General features: G+C 41.5%; 1 protein-coding gene across 5 annotated transcripts in view; it reads left to right on the forward strand.

Annotated features, from left to right (window-relative positions):
• OSBPL5 (oxysterol binding protein like 5) overlaps positions 1-22,426 on the forward strand; it is a 132,507-nt gene extending 110,081 nt beyond the window's left edge. For all 5 annotated transcript variants that reach the window (XM_082761098.1, XM_082761096.1, XM_082761099.1 and 2 more), the window contains exons 9-22: positions 534-753; positions 3,825-4,009; positions 5,414-5,495; positions 6,110-6,208; positions 7,239-7,335; positions 8,305-8,403; positions 9,684-9,781; positions 11,799-11,888; positions 14,689-14,825; positions 17,542-17,727; positions 18,263-18,401; positions 19,569-19,686; positions 19,897-19,999; positions 21,050-22,426. In XM_082761098.1, the coding sequence (XP_082617224.1) occupies positions 534-753; positions 3,825-4,009; positions 5,414-5,495; positions 6,110-6,208; positions 7,239-7,335; positions 8,305-8,403; positions 9,684-9,781; positions 11,799-11,888; positions 14,689-14,825; positions 17,542-17,727; positions 18,263-18,401; positions 19,569-19,686; positions 19,897-19,999; positions 21,050-21,185 (1,789 nt within the window). In that variant the 3' untranslated portion in view covers positions 21,186-22,426. The remainder of the gene's footprint in view (positions 1-533; positions 754-3,824; positions 4,010-5,413; positions 5,496-6,109; positions 6,209-7,238; positions 7,336-8,304; positions 8,404-9,683; positions 9,782-11,798; positions 11,889-14,688; positions 14,826-17,541; positions 17,728-18,262; positions 18,402-19,568; positions 19,687-19,896; positions 20,000-21,049) is intronic.
• The last annotated feature ends 720 nt before the right edge of the window (positions 22,427-23,146 follow it).

The following is a 23,146-nucleotide window of genomic DNA, read 5'->3' on the forward strand; positions in this document are numbered from 1 at the left end:
GTGTGTGTGTATTTCTGTGAAAATCCTTGCTTCTATTGTTATTTAAATTTTCCTTTTCTAATGTAGGGCTGACTTAGGACCTCCATCTGTTTAAAAAAAAAAAAGTAGCAGTAATACTGGAAAGAGAATGTATTCCATAACTTCATATTTTTCCCAAATTCTACATTCCTGTGATGTGTTTCTGTAAAGGGAAAAATCTCTCCTGATCACACTTCCGTAATCGCAGTGTACAGTTGTTAGTGGGTGCTCTGTATCCCTTTGGTGTGTGGGCTCCCATCTGGAAATTCTGTGTGAGTAAGTGGAGTTTGATGGCAGATTTTGCAAAATGATGTTTGGAGGGGAGAATTTTGGTTGAAAATATCTCACTGTTTCTGTGATGAAAACCCTGCTATTCAGAAAATCAATGTCCTGGGCTCTCCTGGGCTGCAAACCCTATTTTGAGTCCTTGGGGGTGCTTTTACCTTATCCAAAAGGCCTGAAGTAATCTATCTCTGTAGATCAAATTGAAGTGAGCAATGAACTGTGTGTTTCAGTTTGAATGAATCAGCCCTGGAGAACCACCACCACTTGGAAAACGATGCTTTTTCGGACAAGTCTGAGAGAGACAACGTGGAAGAGTCGGAGAACGAAACGCATGAGAACAGCCGGAAGACAAATGAAAGCGAAAGCGATCAGTCAGAAATCCATGGAGAGGTTTCTCCAGGAAGGAAGGGGACGACTTATGTTGAACAGATCTATGAGGAATTTGGGGAGGTAATGGGAAAAACAAAAAACAAAAAACAAAAACAAACAAAAAAAAAAACATAAAAACATGTTAATCATTGCCTGTTCCTGTTGAAATGTCTCTGTTCGTAGTATTTGTCATCCAGTCTTTTAGATGCATGGCAGCTAAGAATCAGCTTTGTGGGTTCCAGTGTTTTACAGATAGAGCAATGTACAGCTTTCTGCTAAATTATGTTGAGTTATCATGTGCTCTAATAATTATGCATTATGAACAGCAGCTCTGCTACTTTGCTTTGGCATGTGTCCAGCATCAGCGATTGCTTTAACCAGTTATTGCAGTGAAGAGCCTCACAGCATTGGCACAGGGTTTTGTGGAGCCAGCAGGAGGGGGAATTATTATTCTGGGCATGTGTCCTGGTCAATTAAGATGCTCAGTCCTCGCATGATACAAAATATGATCCTTTCCTTTTTTCATTATGCATGGAACATCCTTTCTGTGTCCTAATGGTGCCACTTGATTCCTTAAGGACTATTTCTTGTAGAAAAGCTATTTTTCATGTCACTTAACAGCAGAAGGGTGTGTTTCTGTTCCGTATAAGAGCCGTTGTTAGCTGGATGTCGCTGTGACATCTCTGAATAAGGCAGCTGTAGAGCAACTGGGAGCACCCACTGTTGGGTGAGAGTCAGTCCGGGTGAGCAGCAGAGAAGCACTGTACTCTTGCACCGGGAGGGCTCGGAGCACTCCCTTGCCTATTTGAAAGAGGAAGCTGAAGTCTTGTTGATGCTTCAAAGAAAATCACTTTGCTGGAAGGATGTTTCTTAACTGCATGTGTTTGCTGGGATTTCAGATGTCAGGGTGAGGTGCAAGCCCCTGCTGTAAAAATTGTGCTTAGAAAAAGAACTGTTGTCTACAGGCATCCAAAAAATTTTTTTTTAAAATTCCTTTTGTACATCTCTTCCCTTCAAATCCCACCCAGACACATAGCAAATGGTGACTGGGTTCAAAGAGGGAACTTTGAATACAGTGGAGGAACCAAACAATGTTTGGCAACACCAAAATGAAGGCAAGCGTAATTTCTCTCAGGTCATTATTCTGAAACAACCTTTTGCCAATTGAAAACTTGTCCTAGAAGGAGTAGTAGAGCAGATAGATACTTTGGTGTTCAATCAAACCTAAAAGGCAGCAGTGGTGTCTGTGTGAATGAAAGAAGACTCTGCAGTTTTCCATAAAAATAAAAACAAAAGGGAAGGGCTACATTCCACAGTAGAGAGTGATACTGGATAATGTAAAATAAAGCTAGGGTGTTTGTTCAGGCAGGGTAACTCCAGTGAGCTTTCAAAAGGAGTTCCCATGCAGCCTTGACCATTAGGGGTTTTACTAGATTTCTGTTGTTGGCTGCAAAGTGGGACTGTTGTCTCCTGAGACATACGGATGAGACTGGCTGTTAATTCTTATTCCAATGATAACAGTAACATAAAGAAAAGTAAATTGTAGGCAGTGATGTAGTTTGCTATAAGCAGTGGGCTCAGATGGATCAAGGTAAAACGCGTGTCAATTAATAACATTAACTAACTTCTTAAACTGAAATTGCCTCTGTCTCTCTGTATACAGTTCAGATTTGCAGATCACAGATGCAAACCATCACTGTTAAATTTGCAGCATGACTTTGAAAGCACATTTCAAATGTGTGCACATATGTATGTGCATCTGTATGCATTAAAAAGGCATGTGCTTGTGCATCTGCGTGCCTTGCCATGTTTGCAGTAGGAACATGCAGGCAGAGACAGGTGTCAGAACGACTTTAATACTGCAAAAGTTAGCCTAGAATGTAAAAAAGACACCTTCTTAGTAGGTAGACTGGTAACAAAAGCAACAAAACTTATTTTAAATTTATTTTAGTTATAGCTAGCTTAAAAAAGGAGTATTGAGGGTGAGGTATTTGATGGGAATGCAAACAGAAATGACCTGAAATTACTCTCACACCCCTGCCTGTCCTTTTTCATCCCTCTTCATCCATCCCTTCTGCAGTTACTCACTCTGAGTAACACCTTGTACAGCAATTTCACCATGGCGTTAAATTATCTTGCCAGTACATGCACGCTTGAAACCTAGATAAATAATGAAAGCTCTGACAGAGCCATACATATTGTAACCCCTAGAGGACGCTGTGGTATTACGTCCTTAAAATGATTTCCACTTCTTGGAGATTGGAGCTGTGTATTGCATCAGACTGTCACAAGAACGGTACAGGGAAAAGCAATGAAATGAAAAGAGCTGTGTTGTTCCTCAGTCTGAAATTCTCCCCAGCCTACAGGCCTACTCACAAGTTGTGAATGATGAGTAAAAGGGCTGATTAGGAGCCAAAAAGGTGCTGAGGATGGTGAAAATGAGTGTTTAGTGATACATACTATCTGCAAAGCCTGTTGGGGTATGCTACGTGTCCTCTCCTGAACCAGAATGTATTCCAGAAATGCAACTGAATGGAACTGTGCCCTTCTGATAGAAATCTCTTGCCTAAAAACAATAGGAAGCCTAATTATAAGTATTCTCTTTCACTGTTAAATTCTGATGCCTAGGATGAGTGTTAGACAAAAGTCTAGACAACCAACATCTGCATTAAAACAACATTCATGTTTCAAAATTTAATTTTCTTTCTCCATTGGATTGAAAAGCCCTATTCCACCATATTATACCTCATGTATTTCCATTGAACACGGAGGAGCTACACAGTTACAGATGAAACCACAATAAATTGCCTGGCCTTTTTTATGTGTTTCTGTTGTTGTTGTTTTTGTTTTTTTTTAATGTGTTTGGTTGGTTGGTTGTTTTTTTACTGTTACTGTGCTTCTGCTGCAAAGGGCACTACATAGCACTGGGGGAGCTGTAGTCTGTGCACACAACCTGGCAGTGGGCCCTTTGCAGTGCCTTATGTATCAGCTTGTCCTGTTTTGAACTTGAAGGACTGCTTCAGTTCTTTGTTTATTACTCATTTATCTCCTATTTTTTTGTGTGGGTGTACTAGTAAATCTTACAGTCTCTCACTTGCTGAGGATGGGCCTGAGAGGAGTTTCTTGTATGCTTCTTGTATTTCCGGTTGTAGACAGGTGAATCGTCTCAAACGGAAACTGTCTCCGAGGAGAACAAGAGCCTGATGTGGATCCTGCTGAAGCAGCTGCGACCCGGCATGGACCTGTCACGAGTGGTGCTGCCCACCTTCATCCTGGAACCACGCTCATTCCTGAACAAGCTCTCTGATTACTACTACCATGCTGACCTGCTCTCCCAGTAAGCAGCACACAGAGCATGCCTGGCATGGGCACGTCTCTTGTTAGTGTGAAAACGTGTTAAAGTGTGAGCCTGGTGCTGGCTGAGACGTGCTCAAAAGGCTCCCAAATAGCACTCAGGTCACTGGGATTCAGTGTAAATCAATCTAGGCTCCAGCTGCAGGGACCTTTTCAAGATGCACTGCTGCTCCTGAAGAGCAAGGAAACAGGGAAAACAGTTAAGCTCCAGACAAAGCTGCCTTTGCACACACGCATCCTTTACAGCACAGGCTGGAACTGATGGGTATTTGGCTCGTTCCTTTGAGCAGCTCGGAACAGAGCTGCGCCACCTTCTGGTGTACTTACGTACAGAGGAGTATAGGACAGAGCAAACAGTGGAATCAGCAAGCTCTTCTGTTCCAAAAGCAGCATAATTATTTTGGATGATAAATAAGAAACACCTTTTAACACAGTTGAGCAGAGAGACCTGCAGGGAGCACCACAGTAGAAAACAGGAAATGTCCTGCTTGCAGATAGGGCCATCTTTCTCAATGAGATATGTTTGGTGTATTTTAAAGCCAGTGTGTGCAGTATTCAAATATCAGCACTAGTTACTCATGTTTATTCTGCTGCCTCTGGATAATTTTAGAGCTGTGGTATTTTCAAGTTTTGTTTGTGGTATGTTTGAAATCTGAAGTTAAGGAAATGGTTCTCCTCAGTACTGAGATGTGAAAAAAGCTTTAAGGGGTTTGAAGTTTTTCTTTAATAAGCCTCTTTGTGGTGTGGTTGCTCCTTCTAAATGGATTTTGCAAGAACTTAAGCAGGTGGATTTTCAAATCTGACTAAACGGTTGGAAATGCCAGGAAATCTATGTTTACTTCCCACATCATCTGAGCGGAGGGAGGTTGGATGAGACAGCCCTGAGAAGCCACTTCCAACTTAAATGATTGTGTGAAATCACAAAGGACTGAAAAAGGCCTTGCAGCATGGCAGCTTTAAAGATCTTTTAAGGAAGGTGAAAACGAAGAAAAAGAGAGAAAAATAGAATTGTTTTTTATTTTGATGTGATTAATATTGTTATTTTTACTTCTTATACTTTACTATTATCAGTGACTACTGTCATTCCCACATTAACATACCTGGAGGTATATCCAATCAAACCTTATACACTCCAGAGACTTTATTAGGCTTTTTGCAGGAATTAGGTCGCTTTCTAAGCATTTATGTGTGTGTTTTACAATGTACATTACTAAAAAACAGTCGCTGCTGGCAAACACCTTTTTCATTGGAGCAGTACAGAAATTACTTCCTTTTAGTACTAGGGAAATACTGTTGAAATTAAGATCATTGTACCGGTATAAAATGAATATGATGTGTAAACAGTATAAAAAGCATGTGAGAAAACATTTTATGTTCTGTCCTGCAGGGCTGTTCTTGAAGACGATCCATACAGTCGAATTAAGCAAGTTTTGAGGTGGTATCTGTCCGGCTTCTACAAGAAGCCAAAGGTAAGAGAATGCTTGTGCTTGGGGTTCTAATAGACGTTGGAAACTTCTGCTGTGGCTGTGTATTTCTTTACTGAATTTCCTTTAACAGTTTACCTCCTCTGTTGTTCAGAATACTGTGACAATTATTTTCAAAACCAAAGTTGTATTTCGTTTGGGAGTGAATATTGGGTGCCAAATAGTGTTGGTTAACCTAAGAGCTTTTGCACTGGACATCTAGAAAACAAAAGTTGTTATCAAAAATTAGTAAGTACTTGGATGCAGGGGTTTTACCTCGCTGCAAGCAGGTCTCTTCTTTATCTTTTCAGTATCTTAGTGTCATGTTTCCACAGAAGTGTGTACCTGCTGCATATAGTAACAGAAATAATAAAGTATGACCATCTTGTACAGCTTTGATTGGGCAGTATCAGAGATTAAGCTGGCTGAATTGCAGATGAATTCATGGCTTGGGTGAAGAGATTAGTGCAGGAGGATATATGTAACAAGTTCTTAGGCTTTGATTCTTGTAGTTGACTTGATCTAACATAAGGAAGAAAATTACTACATTGTTTTGTGGCCGTGTCTGTAAAGTTGACTTGCAGATTTATAGCAGGTTTTGGTTGCTTTCTTTTTTTCAGGGAATAAAAAAGCCATACAACCCTATTCTTGGAGAGACATTTCGCTGCTGTTGGTTTCACCCTCAGACGAACAGTCACACATTTTACATCGCAGAACAGGTAAGTCACATTATTTGGATGTTCAAGTGCTGCAAGCAGCAGCCCATTTACACCTCCCTGCATAGGAGCATGCTCCTTATCTCACCCTGTGAGAGTAACTTGAAGTTTTGTTTAAACATCAGAGTGGGACATGGAAAAAACTAGCTGCTGATCTTTTTTTCTCTTTAGATTTACTGAGATTACCTTCAGCTTTGGCAGGTGTCCCATATATAACATTAATCTCTTCAGTGAAGACCTGTGCCACAGAAACCTGCTTTCCTGTTTTGTTTTGTTTTGTTTTGTTTTTGTTTGTTTGAAGAGAATGTTGTGGTGGTTTGTGTTGCCTCTGTCAAAAGGGATAATAATAAAACAGATAATCAAATTCTGCCTTCCTTTATATCTAAACATTCCATAATGATCTTAATCAAAGTATTTTGAGGGTCTGTTTCCATATCTTTGGGGATAAATGACAGGCAGAGCTCACAAGCAAACTGGCCTGACAAAATTTAGTTTGAGAATTACAGTTAATAAAGGAATCTGAGAACCGCATGGACTTTGGTACAAGGACTCCTTGTTTCCCATACATTGTTTTTTTTTCCACATTTAAGCAAATATATTTTTAATTTTTTTTCTTTTGTTTTACTTTATTTCAGCAATTACATCCATTTTATGGAGGTTATTCAGATGCTACCCAAAAGTTCAACACTGTCATTTATTGTGTTAAAGATCTGGCATGTGTACATGTAGCCGTAAAATGATCTCAAGTGCACAGATGCACAAATGCAAAAGAAAAAGAAAATGTGGCCTGTTATAGAAGGGTTATACAGGAATTCTGTCTCTAATATATAATGTTGCCTTCTTTAACATTGGGATTAATGGTATGAATGGGGCTTAGAGGACTCTGTTCAGTTCTGCGGCCTCTGTTTTGCACCTTCTGGATGGCATGTGCAAGACTTCATGAGGGATGCTGTGTTTTATCCTTCATGCTGCTTAACTTGTAAAGACTGCTGTAAATATCTCTGTATGGTTTGTTTGTTTGTTTTTTCTCTAGGTCTCTCATCATCCACCAGTGTCAGCTTTTCACGTCAGCAATAGGAAGGATGGATTTTGCATTACTGGAAGCATTCTTGCTAGGTCCAAGTTTTATGGTAAGACATTAAGTCTAGGCACCTTCCATGTAACATTGTGAAATTGGTTTTGTTTTTCAGTCACTCCTCAGTGTGCTCAGGGTTAAGAACAAAAAAATGCTCTAAGCATCTACCACCAGGATGCCTTAATCCCTTGTATGGGCTCTCCCAGGTTTTCCCCATTTTCACCATTTCAGTGGGAGATCACACTAATTGCTTAAAATTAATAATAATCAGAAATCTTGAGCCCTTTAAAAGCCTGGTTTTCAGAAAGTGAAGGTTTATGAGGATGTGTGGACAATTAGTTGTCAGGATATTTTTCATATGCTCACAGATGAGGCATTTTATAGCTATCTGATCGTCCAGATGACTTATGCAACAGTCTCCATATAAATGTAACTGCTTTATTTATTTAGCTCACAGATTTCTAAGAGTTGAAACCTAGAGCTTCAAAGTGGCTTCAGATCTTTTAACCTTAATGTCCTCCAGAAGGACAGCAGAATGATAGGCTCTGAAACAGTGTTGCTGTTTAAAATTCTTTTTCTGTTTAGTCAGATACCTCTTAAGTACTGTCTTCTTGTAGCTGTATCTGTTGAAACACTTGTTATTTCTGTCTTTCTGGCAAATTGATTTGTTATTTGGGATCCTACACAATTAGAGAAGTTGTGAGAACAGAAACACCTGGAAAAGCTCTAAGGCATTGGAATTGCTTTCATTAGTGCATCCCACTAATGGCTTACTTAATCTTCTGCCCTTTCTGCAACAGGGGCTGAATGCCAGAGCAAATGAAAGTCATGCAGCAGAGTTTATTAGAACTGCTTGCCTTCAGCAGTAAATGATTTGCCAGGTCCTGAATTATTGCTGTTTCATATCTCTTCTTTCATTAGTGTCCTACATTTAAATGTAAATGTTTTTCTAAAGTAGGATAAGATGAGTGACCATGCATAATGAGCATTTTAATATACATGTATTTGTTCCTTTAAATTTCAGGTAACTCACTTTCTGCCTTGTTGGATGGGAAGGCAAAGCTTATGTTTCTAAACAGGGGGGAAGATTATATCATTACTATGCCATATGCCCACTGTAAAGGTAAGATATGACTGTTCACATAGGAAGCAAACAGAAAGAATAATGTAGTAGTAATTTAATCTTACTGACTTAACTTTGCACTGGCTCGTCTTTCCACTCACATACCTCAAAATGCAGGGACTGGCATTTCCAGGAAGCATGTGTTCTGTGTGTGAGTCATAGGAGTTAGTAGAGGAGCAGTAATACTAACTGAATTATTTTTGCTTTGTTTATACAGAGCTGGGGACAGAATTAGGCCCACACTGAGTTAGTTCTAGCACTACATAGAAACTAAAAATACTCCATATATGCACTGCAGGTAGAATGAAGATGGAAAGAGTTAGAGTTCATGAGCTTCTGAGGATGTAAAGTTCTTCTAATGACAAAAATTGTTTAATATGTTTTCTGACTTTTTAAGAATAAAGAATGAAAAATTCCTGACTTGACTTCTGATTTCTTTGTTAATGGAACTGTGATACTCCTCAGTGTACCAGCTGCCTCCATGAGGCTGGTGCTTGCTGTTGTGTGTGGGTACAATACTGGCACAGCTCTGTTGATCTGGGTGTGCACTGAAGCCCCTGGAATGGCTGCCAGTTGATTTGCTGCAGTAACTGCATTCCTCCTTGCATTTCTCCTTAGAAAGCTAAGCCTTGGTGGCGTTGGAACCAAAGTAATAAAATCACTCCTGCAGCAGTTTGATCCAATTTTGCTTTTTGCATATTTTTCATTTTGGCACGTTGACCTATAAGTTAATCTTTATGGGAGGTCTAGCTACCTGAAACAGTAACTTCTGTAAATCATACTCTCTGTAAGCGTTTCCTGTGTGTAAATCTTTCTGTTGTTGATTCATTTTTTTCTGCAAATGACCTTTCCAGAAAACAGTAAGCATGTGTAAAAAGAAGTTCCCTACACGATTGCTAGTCCCCCAGATTCTGCTGAATCCTATTACAGCTCCTCTCTGCTCAGTCCACCCTGTGAGAGGCAGTTAGGTCTGTTCAAGCACTAGCATAAATGAAATTACTGGGCACAACCCTTTTCAATTTGTGCTGTCTCAATTTCAGCTTGCTTCATATGTTCTGTCAGTACCCATGAGTCAAGCTGTTGCTCAGCTGGTGTAGTAAATGAGGAATACAGACTCAGGAGGATTTTTCATGCTTAGAGTAAACACACATGTCCTGGAAATTTTGGTTTCCATCTTCTCAAAATGTTAAGCCAAGTAGCAGATCTCACAGCATATCAGTGGGACTAATTTGAGTTCAGAAAAAAGCAATTAGTTCTCTTGTTTTTTTTTCCCCTTTCAGGAATTTTATATGGTACCATGACAATGGAGCTTGGAGGGAAAGTTACCATTGACTGTGAGAAAACAAACCACAGGGCAGAACTGGAATTCAAGCTGAAGGTGAGAGACATCATGCTTCCCTTTATAATGGATCTCAGGCTTGCTCCTGTACACCAGACAAGACATGAGCATATACACCACATTATTTCTGTACCCCCACCCTGGGGTGGCCTAACTCCAGAGGAGGCATCGTCCCATAGTCAGTCTTGCCTGGTGCAATTTGATGGAACCCAACTCCTAAGCCTGAGTTACACACAGCTTGTTCCCTGCCAGCTGGCTGCTGGCCAGACTCTTCTGAAATTCTGGCAATGACAACGTGGCTTCTGTTTCAGAAGTAACATTATTTTTGCTTGCAAAGTACAGCGAGGTGTGCAGAGTACTTCAAGACAAGTCGTGATGTGGATCTTTAAGGTTGCTCTCCAGTTAACTGTCACATACATACCCATACTAGCAGGTGTTAAAATGAACTGCACCTTGTGTTTCTTAAGGCTACAGGACCTTGCCTTGACGGTAGGTTAACAGTCCATTTTCAGCCATCTGATTTGGAGTGGTTATCATGCTCAAGAGCTGCACTGTCATTGCCTTGTACTGACTTGTTCACATAGCTCCCATAGAAAATCTTGGTAATGCAAACTTAAGGTGTGCAGATAAAACAGAGATGTCTTTAGGCATTCTTTCAGGCATGTTAAAACTTGGGAGAGAAAGTTAGGACCTGTATCTTTTCCTGGACAGCTAACTTGCTTTTTAAGGAGCATCCGTTTCTCTTCTGTTCCAAAAGTTTTGTTACAAAAGTTTCTTGCCTGTGCATAAAATGAAACATGGCAAACTGAGAGCCTGGAGGATTTTATAGTTGCAGCATTAGCTGACATAAATGTGAGAAATTATGGGACGTAGGGGAGTCTTTTGCAGACCACATTTTTCTGAGAGCAATCAAATTTTTCTGTCTTTATTTGCCTTTACAAAGTAAACTGTTTCCCCATGTCCTTGTCTTTACAGCCTGTACTTCCCATAGTTCCCATACAGTACCGAGGCTGATGGAGTATTTAGTCAGCGTCATCTCAAATCTGCAAGCAACTTCAGCACTTAAAATGCAAATCATTATTTTCTAGATTGAAAATAAGATGCTTAGTGCAGACATAATGCAGAGAGGTCCCTGTATCTTAATTACATGCTCTGCTTCAAGTATTTCTTATCCACCATTTTCAGTAGAATTGTGAGCAGTTGAACATAAACCACAGTTTATGTTCATAATAGTTTTGTTATTAATTTGGATATATACTCATACTCTACTGGATTGTGCACATTGGTTCTTGAAACACTTGTGATTTCTTTTTCTGTGGCTTTTGCCATAGATTTGATTGTATTTTGTTTTTTAAAAAACAATAATTAATTTTCACAACATTATTGAAAGCAGCAGCTAAAATGTCTGAAGAAATATTGTGTAGTAGGAATTGGAATAACTAGTCACACGACCGCTGCTTCCTGTGTTTGGCAGGCAGAAGGTGAGGGGAATTTTCCATTGTTCTGAGAATCTTTTCCTTGACTCTGGAAATACCCTTTTTTCTTTTTTTGTTTCCTGCTGACAACAGCTTCTTCACACTGGAGACTTTACACAGATGCAGCCATAAGCAGTGCCACACTGCTGTTGCTGTCCCATAAGCAGGAAAAGTCACCAACTACATTACTGCTGCTCCCTTTGTTTGGACAAGGCTGCAAGTAAAATGGTGCAAACTGTAATACAATTCTGGATGTTGGGAAAAACTCGCCTGTGTCCATTTATCCTGATAACTAGTTAACAATAAACTAATCTGCAATGAAAGTGAGGCCTTGCACTGCTGAATATTAAAGTACCAGAAGGCTTACTTCTCTTCTGCAGCTCCTACAGTGCTTTCAGTTTTGCAAACAAAAGGACAAAAGGAGAAGTGTGCAATGCTGGATAGTCAAAATCCATGTTAGAATTCATTCTTCTTTTCCCCAGGTTGCACTTTTCCTTCCACCCTGCTGCACCACTGTCTTTGGCTCCCTTCCAGTTCTCACTAGGCTGATTGTATTTTCTATTTCTTTTCTCCCCTGACAGCCCTTCTTCGGAGGCAGCACAAGCATTAATCAAATCTCTGGGAAGATTAAATCAGGAGAAGAAGTGTTAGCAAGTCTCGATGGACACTGGGTAACTTATGATAATAGAAGTCGCTGACACTTTAAGTGCAGGGGCAGTGGGGTGTGTGGGAGGACTGGCAGCCCTTGGCAGGCTCCTTGCCTTGGAGCAGAAGCAGTGGAGGGCCAGCGCATCCTGCCTCCTTACGTCATTCCCAAGAGCGCGGGCATGTTAGAGCTTTCCAGGCCACACCTCTCAAGGTCACGTATGCTTCCACAGTCCCATCCACCTGCAGCACAGGTAACACTTGCATTTCCAGAGCCTGGGCCAAAGCTGGGACCAGTGAGGAGCGTTTCCATTGAAACCAGTGGCTCTGTATTTAGGGTTCCAGGCTTAGGACAGGCCCCAATGGCAGTCAACTAGAGAAGGCAGACTGTTGGCCTTAGAGTGATTGTGAAAATCATGAGGCTTCTTTCTGCTTTGTGTTCAGTACTTCTCCAGCAACAACAGTGCCAGGGAAGAGCATGGGGTTTTAAGTTTGTTATTTTCACAGCAAATCTTTATGGTAGAAGACTCTTATTCCTCTGCTGATAAGATGAAGGACAAAGACACGGATTCTGTGAGGGTCTGTCTGTATGGACAGCTCAAAACACAGACCAGCCAGCACCTTTGCATGCCTAGCCTCTGTAAGTGCATCACTCAAAGGCATCCTTAAGCCAGAGTCCAGCAGGAATAACGCTGCACAGTGAAGGATGGAGACTAGAGCTTTAGTTGGGAACTCTTGGTAACTGAGGCAAAAGTGGTGAAACCTTGCTTTGAGCTGGATTCTTCTGTATTTATCTCAGCTACATTTATACGTCTGTATTTTCATTACAGTTGACCTGTGGTCCCTTTTCAGTCCTTAGATATTGTTGCTTTTGAGATGAGATTTGTCTCACCCTGTACAAGTAGGTCAGCTGAAACGTGCCTGGATAAAGCCTTTTTTACAGAGGGGTCCTAACTACAGTGTAGCCTTTGGTCGAGCAGTCTTAAAGAATCACAGCTGGACACCTTCCCCCAGGCAATCTCTCTTTTTACATAAAAAGCTAATGACCACTTTGAAATCAGGGAGTTTTGCCCATTCTGGATGTGCACAAGGACATTTGCTTCCTGTGCTTGGGTAGCTTTTCCCTTCTGAGCTACCTTTCCTGCCAGATGAGCTTTGGCAACCGTGAGTTGTGCTGGATTGTGGAGTGCATTGTCTGCGGTGGGTCCTGCGAACGCCATCCGCGAGAGCGTGTAATCGAGCAGCTCCCCTGGGGCACTGAGCCGCAGGGCTGCGTGCTGCTCAGCTTCCAGCCTTCTATGTTTGGGTTTTATCAGCATGAAAATAATTTATTCCTCCCTTGGTCTTTGTGCTGGTTGTTTGTGGTGCACAAAATTAGAGTGATGTATGAAAGAAGTTAAATGGCTTTGAATGGGTGGCTCCATAGGCCACTGTTTGGAGTTGCATGCTGTGAATAAGAGTAGCTGCTGTGCAGCAGTAGGGACGTTGTTCGTTCTCCCTCCCCACTGAGAGTATTGGCCTGCTTTCCTGAGCTCTGAAGGCTTTTTTCCAGCACTGTCTGGTTTCCTGACAGAGACCCTCACAGCTTAAAAGCTAATTCTCTGCCCCAGAACCTGAAAGCCACCTGAATAAAGTCAAAGCAGCAGCTGAGGGCTTGCATGTGTCCGTTAGAGATGCACATAGCAAAGTTTGATAAAGCCTGCCTCCTCTTATCCATAGCTGGGGGGCTTTTGGGGACCTGACATCTGTCCTGGAGTTGGCACCTCAGGAAATGGCAGAGGAGATCATAGAATCACAGAATCATATGATCCCTCTCCCTGAGGCAGACTTCAAGGAGGATCGAGACCCTTGTAATTGAGTGAGTTTCACAGCTGAAGACATGGGCAGTGGGGTTTTGAAAAACAGACGTGCATCAGGGACCGTGGCAGGGGAAGAAATGCAGCAGTTGGGATGCAAGAAAATGAGGCGGTGAAGGGCTAAGCAAATAGCTGTGACCTAACTAAGATTAGTATGATACTCCTACCGCGTCCAGGCAGCTGAATGGCACCAATGCACACGCTGTTCAGCAGCTGTAGTTGTCTGGTTCTTTCCACTTGCAATCACTGTCATGCTGTTCACTATATCCTCTGCAACCTACTCAGTTCGGCTCCATGGCATTGCTGTGTCCGTGAGCAAGGCTGGCAAGAGGCTGAGTTAAGCAGGGACACAGCACGACTGTCTGGCCAGCCCCAGATCAGAGAAGTGCTGTTTAATAGTTGGTTGCCAAGTATATTGGCAACGAATAAGGATGTGGCATTTTGTGAAGTGCTAAAAGAAATTCAGCAGCAATAATAGCATAAGCTGACTAAGCTGAAAAAAGAGTGTGAAAGAGAGCTCAGCTTTAGCTTTCCTTCCTAGAAAAGGTGGTATTTCAATAGGCTCATCATGAGATTTCAGAAGTGAGGAAGAGAAGAAAGACTAGAAAAGGAGCTAGGGATCTTGTTTACATATTCTGGGTGGTACATGGGAGGAGTATTGGGAAAGGAGAACATATTAGGGCTTTTATGGGTACCCTTGTCTGGGCATTAGCCTGACAAAAGGAACCTGGTATCTTTCTAGTTCTTCTCTGATTAATTCAGCCAGTGTTTTAGGGAATGTCTCTCCTCACTCACATTAGAAACTTTCAGGAAATGATGAGTGAGATGTAATGGGCAAGAGGAGGAAAAAAGCCCTCTAACCAAGCCCTATCCCTGACCATCATCCGGATTCAGCTTCCGTTTGTCAGGATTATTTTCTGCCTTGTGTTTCTGACTGTCCTTAACGATTTCACTGTGTTTTTCTTCTCAGGATGGGGAAGTACATATAAATGAGATGAAAAATGGAAATGTGGAAGTGTTCTGGAACCCAACTAGTGAAGTACGAAGGCAGAGACTGAAGCGCCATATTGTGTTATTTGAGGAGCAGACAGACTTTGAGTCAGAAAGGTAAGGAGCTCTGGAAATGTCTCACTCCTGCTTCCTCCACTGGAACTGAGCAGGGACTGTGAAGGCTGTGATTCCTCAGCACGATCCTGGAAAGGCCTTGCCTGTGTGTATTACCGTCCATTTACCCGTTTTGTTACACTCTATTAATTTTGGAGAATTTCTGTGAAGTATAGCTCTGAAATAACCAGGAAGCTAGGCCAAGAAATGATGGAGGCTAAAATAATAAATATCTAATATAAAAAATAATTATTATATAAATAAATGTAATAAATATCTGCTAAAATAACAACTCTCCCTGGAGTCCAGAGAACATGAATAGAGTCTCTTAAAACTGCTGGAACATTCTGTGGAAGGGCAAGATGTCAATGTGAGGTCAGATGTCTTGTTAAGAAAGGTTGTTCCAACCACAGGCTCTTCAACTAGTTGCAGGAATGTGGAAAGTCTTGGCATGAGCAGAGCAGTGCGTTGAACCACATAACTGAATTTTATGTGAACGCAATTAAAGAGACGTTTAACTGTGCCTCATAATCTCAGCTGAGATCTCTAATGAAGTCTGCACCAGATTTTTTAGGGTAATCTACATTACTTGAGAGTACAGTCTTGGCACTTCACTTAGGAAATTGAAGGAATGACTACCTGACGCAGGGGGTTGCAGAGCATTCCCAAGCTAGTTCTTGAGTCAGAACAGCTTGAGCAACAATGTCACGTGGCACTTCTTTCAAACCATCTACTTCTGCATCTCACCAACATGGTTAGCCAAAAACATCTAATATCCCAAGGCAGCACGTGCAATTTACTGCCTCCCTCTGCAGTAGATTTGCCACCTGCCTGTGGACATCTAATTTCTGTGCTGCATCACATCACACTAAGAAGATTTCCCTTTTTGAGAAGGGAAATGAATGAAAATAAACCCACATGAGCATTTAGCTTCATCTGGACAGCAGTGGCAATGAATTCTGTGTTTGTAACTTACACTGGTGCAATTGCCATTGTTGCAGAAGAGACTGGAGCGTATTTTTCTATTAAACTTCTGAAGAAGATTCTTTTAAAAGAGAAGAGAAATCTCAGTCTTGGAGACAAAGAATCTCCATTTCTCTGTTTATCAGGGTACAGCCAGAGCTGACTCCCTTTGCTACAGCAGAAATTAACAGTGAAATTAATAATCCAGGGAAAGGAGGCAGAAGGGAAATTTTTGAAGATCCCTAACAGACATTCCACTGAGCTCCTTATTTTGCTGGCATTTCTGTGAATAAAGTACCATCTAATTGAGGCAATGTTCTGCCTGAATTGCACGGTCTTTCCTGCAGTGCTGAAAATCACCTATTTTCACATACACTGGAGAGTCTCTGAAGCTTTACCATTATGCAGCTCACCATGGTGGGTCTCATTGTCTGACACACACAAGTCTTGATGGAGTAATTTGCCCTTGTCAAGTGATTTTGTTTGTGTCCCTCTGAAGTTCTTCAGTTTGAGGACTCACTCTTTACACACCACATTCCTTAGAAATGACTTTATGCCGCCGTGTTATTTCCTCAAACTGTTATTTTTGCTTCTCCCTCCCCCACCATCACTTTGAGTTTGAAGTGAGTTTCTTTCCTTTATTTTGGGGAGAATATTCATACACAAGAACATGGGAGTAATATGCCATATAGGACAGGAAAGTGTTCTTCTGCCTCCAGTTAATCATCTAAGTGGCTGCTTGTTTTAGAGTCTTGCTAAAGCATACAGTGATAGAAATACAATGAAATCATCAGTACCCCTTTTACATTAAAAGCCTCACAGCAAGCTCCAAATGAAATGCAGTAATGCAGTCATTTTTTTAAAGACAGGACTGGTGTTTTGGAGAGCTGGGAATACTGGAACAGCCTGGATCTCCGGTCCGTATTCTAATCACTAAACTATCCAGTAATGTTTTGGGAGGACTCACTGCTAATTTCAGAAGTATATCCAGTCTGGAGTGAAGATTAGAGTGCCCTGATTAGAGGAACTGTAGAGAGGGCTATCACATCTTTGCTATAGTGAAAAGAGTTTTTTCTCTTATAAAAGGCAGATCCTTTCCTTAATCCAGAGGCTCAGTGAGACATCATATGACAGATCACAAATCTTCTGGCAGCTGAAAAGAAGTGCGAATGAAAGCCTTCAGTGCTTTTAGTGTGTGTGCACAACCATATGTCCATTTCTTGTGGATTGAATTGACTTCCTACAGACTTGTTGCCATTCCTATATTGAAGTACAACATTGCATGTGCAGCTGCAAGCCTTGCACATGCATCCATCTTCCATTGCTTCTAAATTTTAAATATAAAGCCTTTGATTCAGGGATAGACATTAAGGCAAAGACTTCTAAACCTAAATGATTGAAAGGGACAGTAAGATAACAGATTCTTCATTATATATCACCTCTAAAGATGCCACTAACCTCAATGAACTGAACATAACTACTTTATAACTCACACAGACAGCACTGAAGGTTTTAATGAATATTGTAGGTGATGTTATCTAAGGGGAAGTTCCCCTGATCATTACATAGAGCATTCATTGTTTCATAATGTTCTCGTAATGTTCATTTAATTTGCAAACCAAAACTGGGATTGAGTAATCCTGATACTGGTACTCTGCAGTATCAATAGACCAAAAGTGTCTGCTCTAAGTTTCCAGCTGGCAAAATAAATTGCTGTTTTTAAGACAGATTAACTTCTTTCCTTGTTTATTTGTAGGCTTTGGCAGCATGTTACTAGTGCAATAAACAAAGGTGATCAACACAAGGCAACGCAGGAAAAATTTGTGCTGGAGGAGGAGCAGAGGAATGCCGCCCGGGAGCGGAGAGAGAATGGCACAGAATGGAAACCGCTGCTCTTCCGGCATGATGCCACAACTAATGAATGGCACTACAAATACGAGGAGTGAGTGGCGGGGTTGTGGGTTATGAGCAGACCTCTCTGCTTGAGTTCCCAGGGCTGCAAGTGAGGTTACAGACCTGTAATTCTGGTCCTGCTGGTCCTGCCATTCCCCAGACTGTGCCCCAGGTTTGCTTTCTGAGCTCTCTTGGAGTGCATTTTCCTGATACAAATTGGGCATAGCTGAAATTGAGGGCATGGCAATGGAAAATCTGCTGTGCCATTGGTATAAATCCACATTGCTGCAATCAAGTGTGGAATCACTTAGCAGAGATTTTCTGCACTTTGCAAGCAGAGTTGGCAACTGTGCTCTCCTCTCCTGACACGAAGGGTGAAGCCTCTGGTGACTGGAGCCCTTCACTCATTGCTAGGAACTGTGTATGCAGGGAAGTGTCTGTTACTCCACACACAGCATCTGCAGAAAGTCTTGTTACTGTCAGGGATGAATATCTGCCCTGATGCATGTGGAATTGGTGCATTGTTTGTAACACACCTAGTGGTATTCTTGCTTTTCTGATGTTCTTTCCTTTGGTCTCAACAGTTTAAGACCTTGGGATCCTTTGAATGACATTGCCCAATTTGAGAAGAATGGGATACTGCAGACCATGGAAAGACACTTATCTACAAGGATGTCAAACCACACAACAACATGCATAAACAATCAAATTACACGGCACAAGGTAAAAGGCCTGGTTTGGGAAATAAAATATTTTTTTATAATTGTTTAGATAGTTAGCCCTTTTTTGCAGCATTTCCATGTAAGCATAGCATAGGCTGAAAGGTTTGTTTTGAGTAGATAGAGCTTATGACTCTAAGCCAGCAGTAGTGTACTATCATTAACTATTTGTAATTCTTGGTTGATGTGTGCTATCCTTTCTGGTATTTTTTTCCCACACAGTGTTACTGACACTGACTCTTATACTGGGTTTTGCATGTGACTGAGCTGAGCCTCACTGTTCAGAGTTTCCAAAACATGAAATTTTCCATAATGAGGATGTGACCAAGGTATTGGAGTGCACAGCCATGGTCCTGCAATTTAAATTTCAGTCCTTGCCATCTGCCTTTATCACTTGCTTCCTTTTAGGACAAGAAACCTGTGCCCATCCTTTACATTAAGTGGGAATGGTACCGTTGCATCCATCTTTGGAGTAACTCATGTTACTCATAAAATGCTTTGTAAATGTAGAACATCTGAACTAGCAAGATATAATCCATATTACACTAAAGAACTTGTGTCTTATTAGGAACGTAGACTTCTGTTTGATAGTACCCCAAATCTGAATACCTCTGAAATAGTGGGAAAGCTAAGGTTCGTAACTGTTCTTCAGGCCCTCATATGAGAACTGTTAGGAAACAGTGGGTTTGGTTTACCCATTCAGGAGGTAGGGAAAAACTTTCCAATCTGCTTGAATAAATCAGGTATAGAAGTTCTCCGGTGTTTAAATCCTTCAGTCACCTTCTGAAAATTTTTTTACAGGAAATTGGGTTGTCAGTTTTTCTTCTCACCCATTCTCTTATGTTTCTGGTGGGTATATGACTCAGTGAAATAACTGTAAAATTCATCACTAGTATGTGACGGTTGTAGCTAAGACAAAAATAATTTGTATGGGTTTCTTAAGGATGTTATCATTTGAGGAAATGTTTTTGTATGTGGCATATGTATAATACCCTTAACGAGCTTCTAATATCCGTAACTAGCTGCCAGGAGTCCAGCTACTAGGAGCTGCTGAAAAAGCAATCAAACTTTGCAACCTCACAGATATTCCTGAGCACCTTACATGATACTGTTTAAACCCGAGTCTTCAATTTGGTACTGACTGAATCTCTTTAATCCCTGTTTTATTCAGAGATCTGCCAAAGACTGCAGACGCCGCAAAACCAGTGATCAGCCATCCAACCACAGCCAGAATACAGAGAGCAGCTGTTCAACACCGGAATCCGTACAGGAGCTGTCAGATGATGATGGCAAGTATTTGGATATCATTGGGATGGACTTTTTGTTTTTTGATTCTGCCACCTGTCCCCTTTTCCCCATGTTTCCTCCTGAAAGTGTCCCCCCTAGCTGTGACAATTTGATCACAGTCAGCTACTTGCCTGGTGAACCTGGTTTATGTTTCATCACCACCACAAGGGATGGTGATGTAAAACATAATGTCCATTAATATTTTGCCACAGGGTTTGGAAGTCTGTGTGCTCAGTGTGGGAAAGAAATGAATCACCTGAAGGAAATTCATTCAGCTGTCTTATCCCTACAGAGAGCCCAACAGGACATACACAGGTAACTATTTTCCCTCATCAAAGTAATTACCTTAATGGACTAAAAATAACCTGTGGCATTTAAGTCTGCTGTGGCCTTTAGAGTGTCCTTATCAGCTGCAGGGGTGCAGTGAACAACTGCTTCAAAGGTAACCTTAATAGGTTACGCATCAGAAAGGCAAAACCAACCTTTACTTGAAACAGTAATCTCTTCTGCTTAAGACTCTCTTTATGGGAGCAAAAAGTATCACCTCAGGGTATTACGTATTTCCTGGCACTTCCAAGTGCAAAACAGCTGCAGGAGCTGGGAGGGGTTGGGCAGAGTGCTGGCTATAAAGAAAACTGCTACGCAAGAAGGCATGGTTCTCCCTTCTTATCAGCCATTGGGTATGTTTTGAATTTGCTGTTTGCTGCAGAGACGTAGGCATATGTTCTGAATACTGAGCTTCACGGGGTGAAAGCTCAGTATTTCCCTCTTCTTGTGTAAATTGCTAGTTGCCAGCTGAGGAAAATGGTGAACACAGATGCTTAACCAACTGCTGTTAAGGTGCTCTGCACTGTAGACTCCTTTAGGGAGGGTAGGGGAGGTATTAGATGCTACATCCAACCCAGGGAGCCCCGCTGATTCCTTAAGGCGTGAAGCATATTATCCGGCCCTACAGAGGCATCAGGAGAACAGGATCACATACTAGGCCCACTGTTTCTGGAAGCTGGAGGAATTGGTGACATGATTTTAGCTCTTCTCTGCTGCTCTTTGAAGTGTCCAGGGCTGGTTTTTGCATTTGGGAAGGTTAGGACATACCTTTGTGAATGGGTGCTGGGGAAAGAGATTCCTTGTTTTTTGTGCCCTTACATTTTTGCACACCAGCCATTGTGCTTTGCTTGTTCCAGCAGCACCCAGAAGTACTCATTTTTCTGTTAAAAAGAGGGGAGGAGAGTCTGTGGGGCACAGTGCCTTGCCCATTAGGGTGCCTCAGAAGTCGTGGGATCCGTGTTTGTGTGGAAACTCTGGGGCCCTGGGTGTTGGCCACTCCCACAAACACACAAATAAACATACTGCTTTCTTTTCCAGAAACCTCAGCGCATTGAACAAAAAATCCTTCCACAGGAAGGTCTCCTCTGAAAGCTTCCTTCTGGACTCTCGCTGCTGGTTTCTCCTTTGCATCTTTCTTACGTGTCAACTATTCATCAATTATGTCTTCAAATAAAAGCACTACGTTTGGCAGCAATAACAGTTACTGGCTGCAGGAGGGGGGGCCACTCACGCAAGGAGCCCAGCGAGGCACCAAAGCACTTTAGAACCAACGCAGCAGAGGTGGAAGAAAGTTGAAAGACAGGTGGAAAAGGGACCTAGGAACTTTGTTCCTGCAGATTATGTCATTTTTGCCTTTTACATGTACATCTTCAAGGACCTCTTAACCTGTATGGGCCTTAATGCTGAAGCCAAATGTAGCTTTAATTGTGCAATTTGTTTTCTATGTCTTGTCCTTTTCTGATGCAATTAATAATTACCCAACAGTATTGGTACCCACAAAATGGTAAACATGCCAGCATTTTGGAAAAGCCACACCGGTGTGATTTATAGCTCTGTGAGAGAGGGAGTGTAGTTGGGGAGCCGTAAAGAACTGATGTTCACAGTGCCTGTCTGGCTGCATTTAGTGAGGGAGCACACTTGGTCCAAAAAATCCTCTCCCCAGGATATTAGGTCATAATTTGTTTTGTCAGCACATACACACAGAACGGGACCTCAGGATGTTTTGTTTTCCATTTCACATGAACTGTAAATATGTGTGACTTTTTAGCACTGTTCCTTTTCAGGAAACAGGAAGTGTTCAGTGAAAGCTCCTTATACCTTTACAGAGCTGATTGACGGCCTGGACTGGGCCCGTGGAGCGTCAACATCAGACAAATCTATTCATAGAACCCGGTTACTTACTGTTACTAAAATTATTTGCTATATGGCTGTTTTATAATATCACACACAAGCATTGTAGAAAGAAATCACTGCCCCAGAATAAGTGAGAAGGACAGGAGCAATATGGGTGTACATGTGTTTGATCATAGGCACTTTTACTGTCAAAGGTCAGAAAGGAGGAAGGATTGTGCCACTGCATTGTTCAAATCTGTTAATAGTCTTCCTTACACCATTTTTTAAAGATTTGCAATATTTCCTGTAGACTGCAGACAATACTAAGCCGTTCTAGTTCCAAGTGGTAAGTACTGCTATATATACAGCCTTAAAATACTTAGTGGTGGTGCCAGTCTGGGCTATCTTTCAATGTAAATGTTTCCAAATTTTTAACTACATTCCTCATCATATTCCCCAAGTAGGGGAAACCTGTTTGTGCTTGATATGTTGAAATAAAACTACACACAACTTTCAGTGGCAGTTTGTCTGAGAAATTATTTGTGTTTGACCATGGTTTTGTGTTTTAAAGCATTTTACAAGCAAACCACTCTTAGGTCATGCTTTTTAGAGGGAAAAAAAAAAAAAAAAAAAACACTACAGGAATAGGCCTAAAAGAATCTCAGATATACACAGTAATTTGGAATAGCAATAGCATGTAGGTACATGGTTAAGCATCTGGCTCAAGCTGTCCATGTCTTAATTATAGTGACTTCCTCAAAGTAGAAATGGTTGCCTGTGACAGTGCATGACTTTCACTTGTCACATGTAAATGTACAGACTTGCCTTAAGAGTTAGAAAACCTTTACATGAAGGGGTTGGCTTGATAATAGGGGCTAGCTGCATGGAGAGAAAACCAAAGCTCTCTGTCATGGACAGGATACGAGCCACCACCCAGAAGATGACATTCTTGTAAGAAACAAATCACAAGTTGTAAGAAGTGAGAGTGATCTCATTATTAGCAAAGTCTCCAGAGAAACAAAGGATTCTTCATCTTTGAAGAATGTCAACGTTTTCAATCCAGATCAGATGCCTTTTTGAAGCACAGCATCCTGTCCATTCCTTTTTCTGAGGAAGTCTGACATACACTATATGCACTTTAAAACTTGGTAGGAGTGGGTCCCCTGGCCCTTACCTAGGGAAGAATGCCCAGTCATTCCTAAGACTTGTTTGGCTACGCGAAGTCCCGTACGGGCCTTAAAAATGTTTGCTCCTAAAGTTGTGCAAACATGTCTACTAATTTCCTGCCTAATTCTCACTTTA

This window comes from Aythya marila, assembly GCF_965140915.1.
Source record: "Aythya marila genome assembly, chromosome: 5".
In the NCBI taxonomy this organism is placed as follows: domain Eukaryota; kingdom Metazoa; phylum Chordata; class Aves; order Anseriformes; family Anatidae; genus Aythya; species Aythya marila.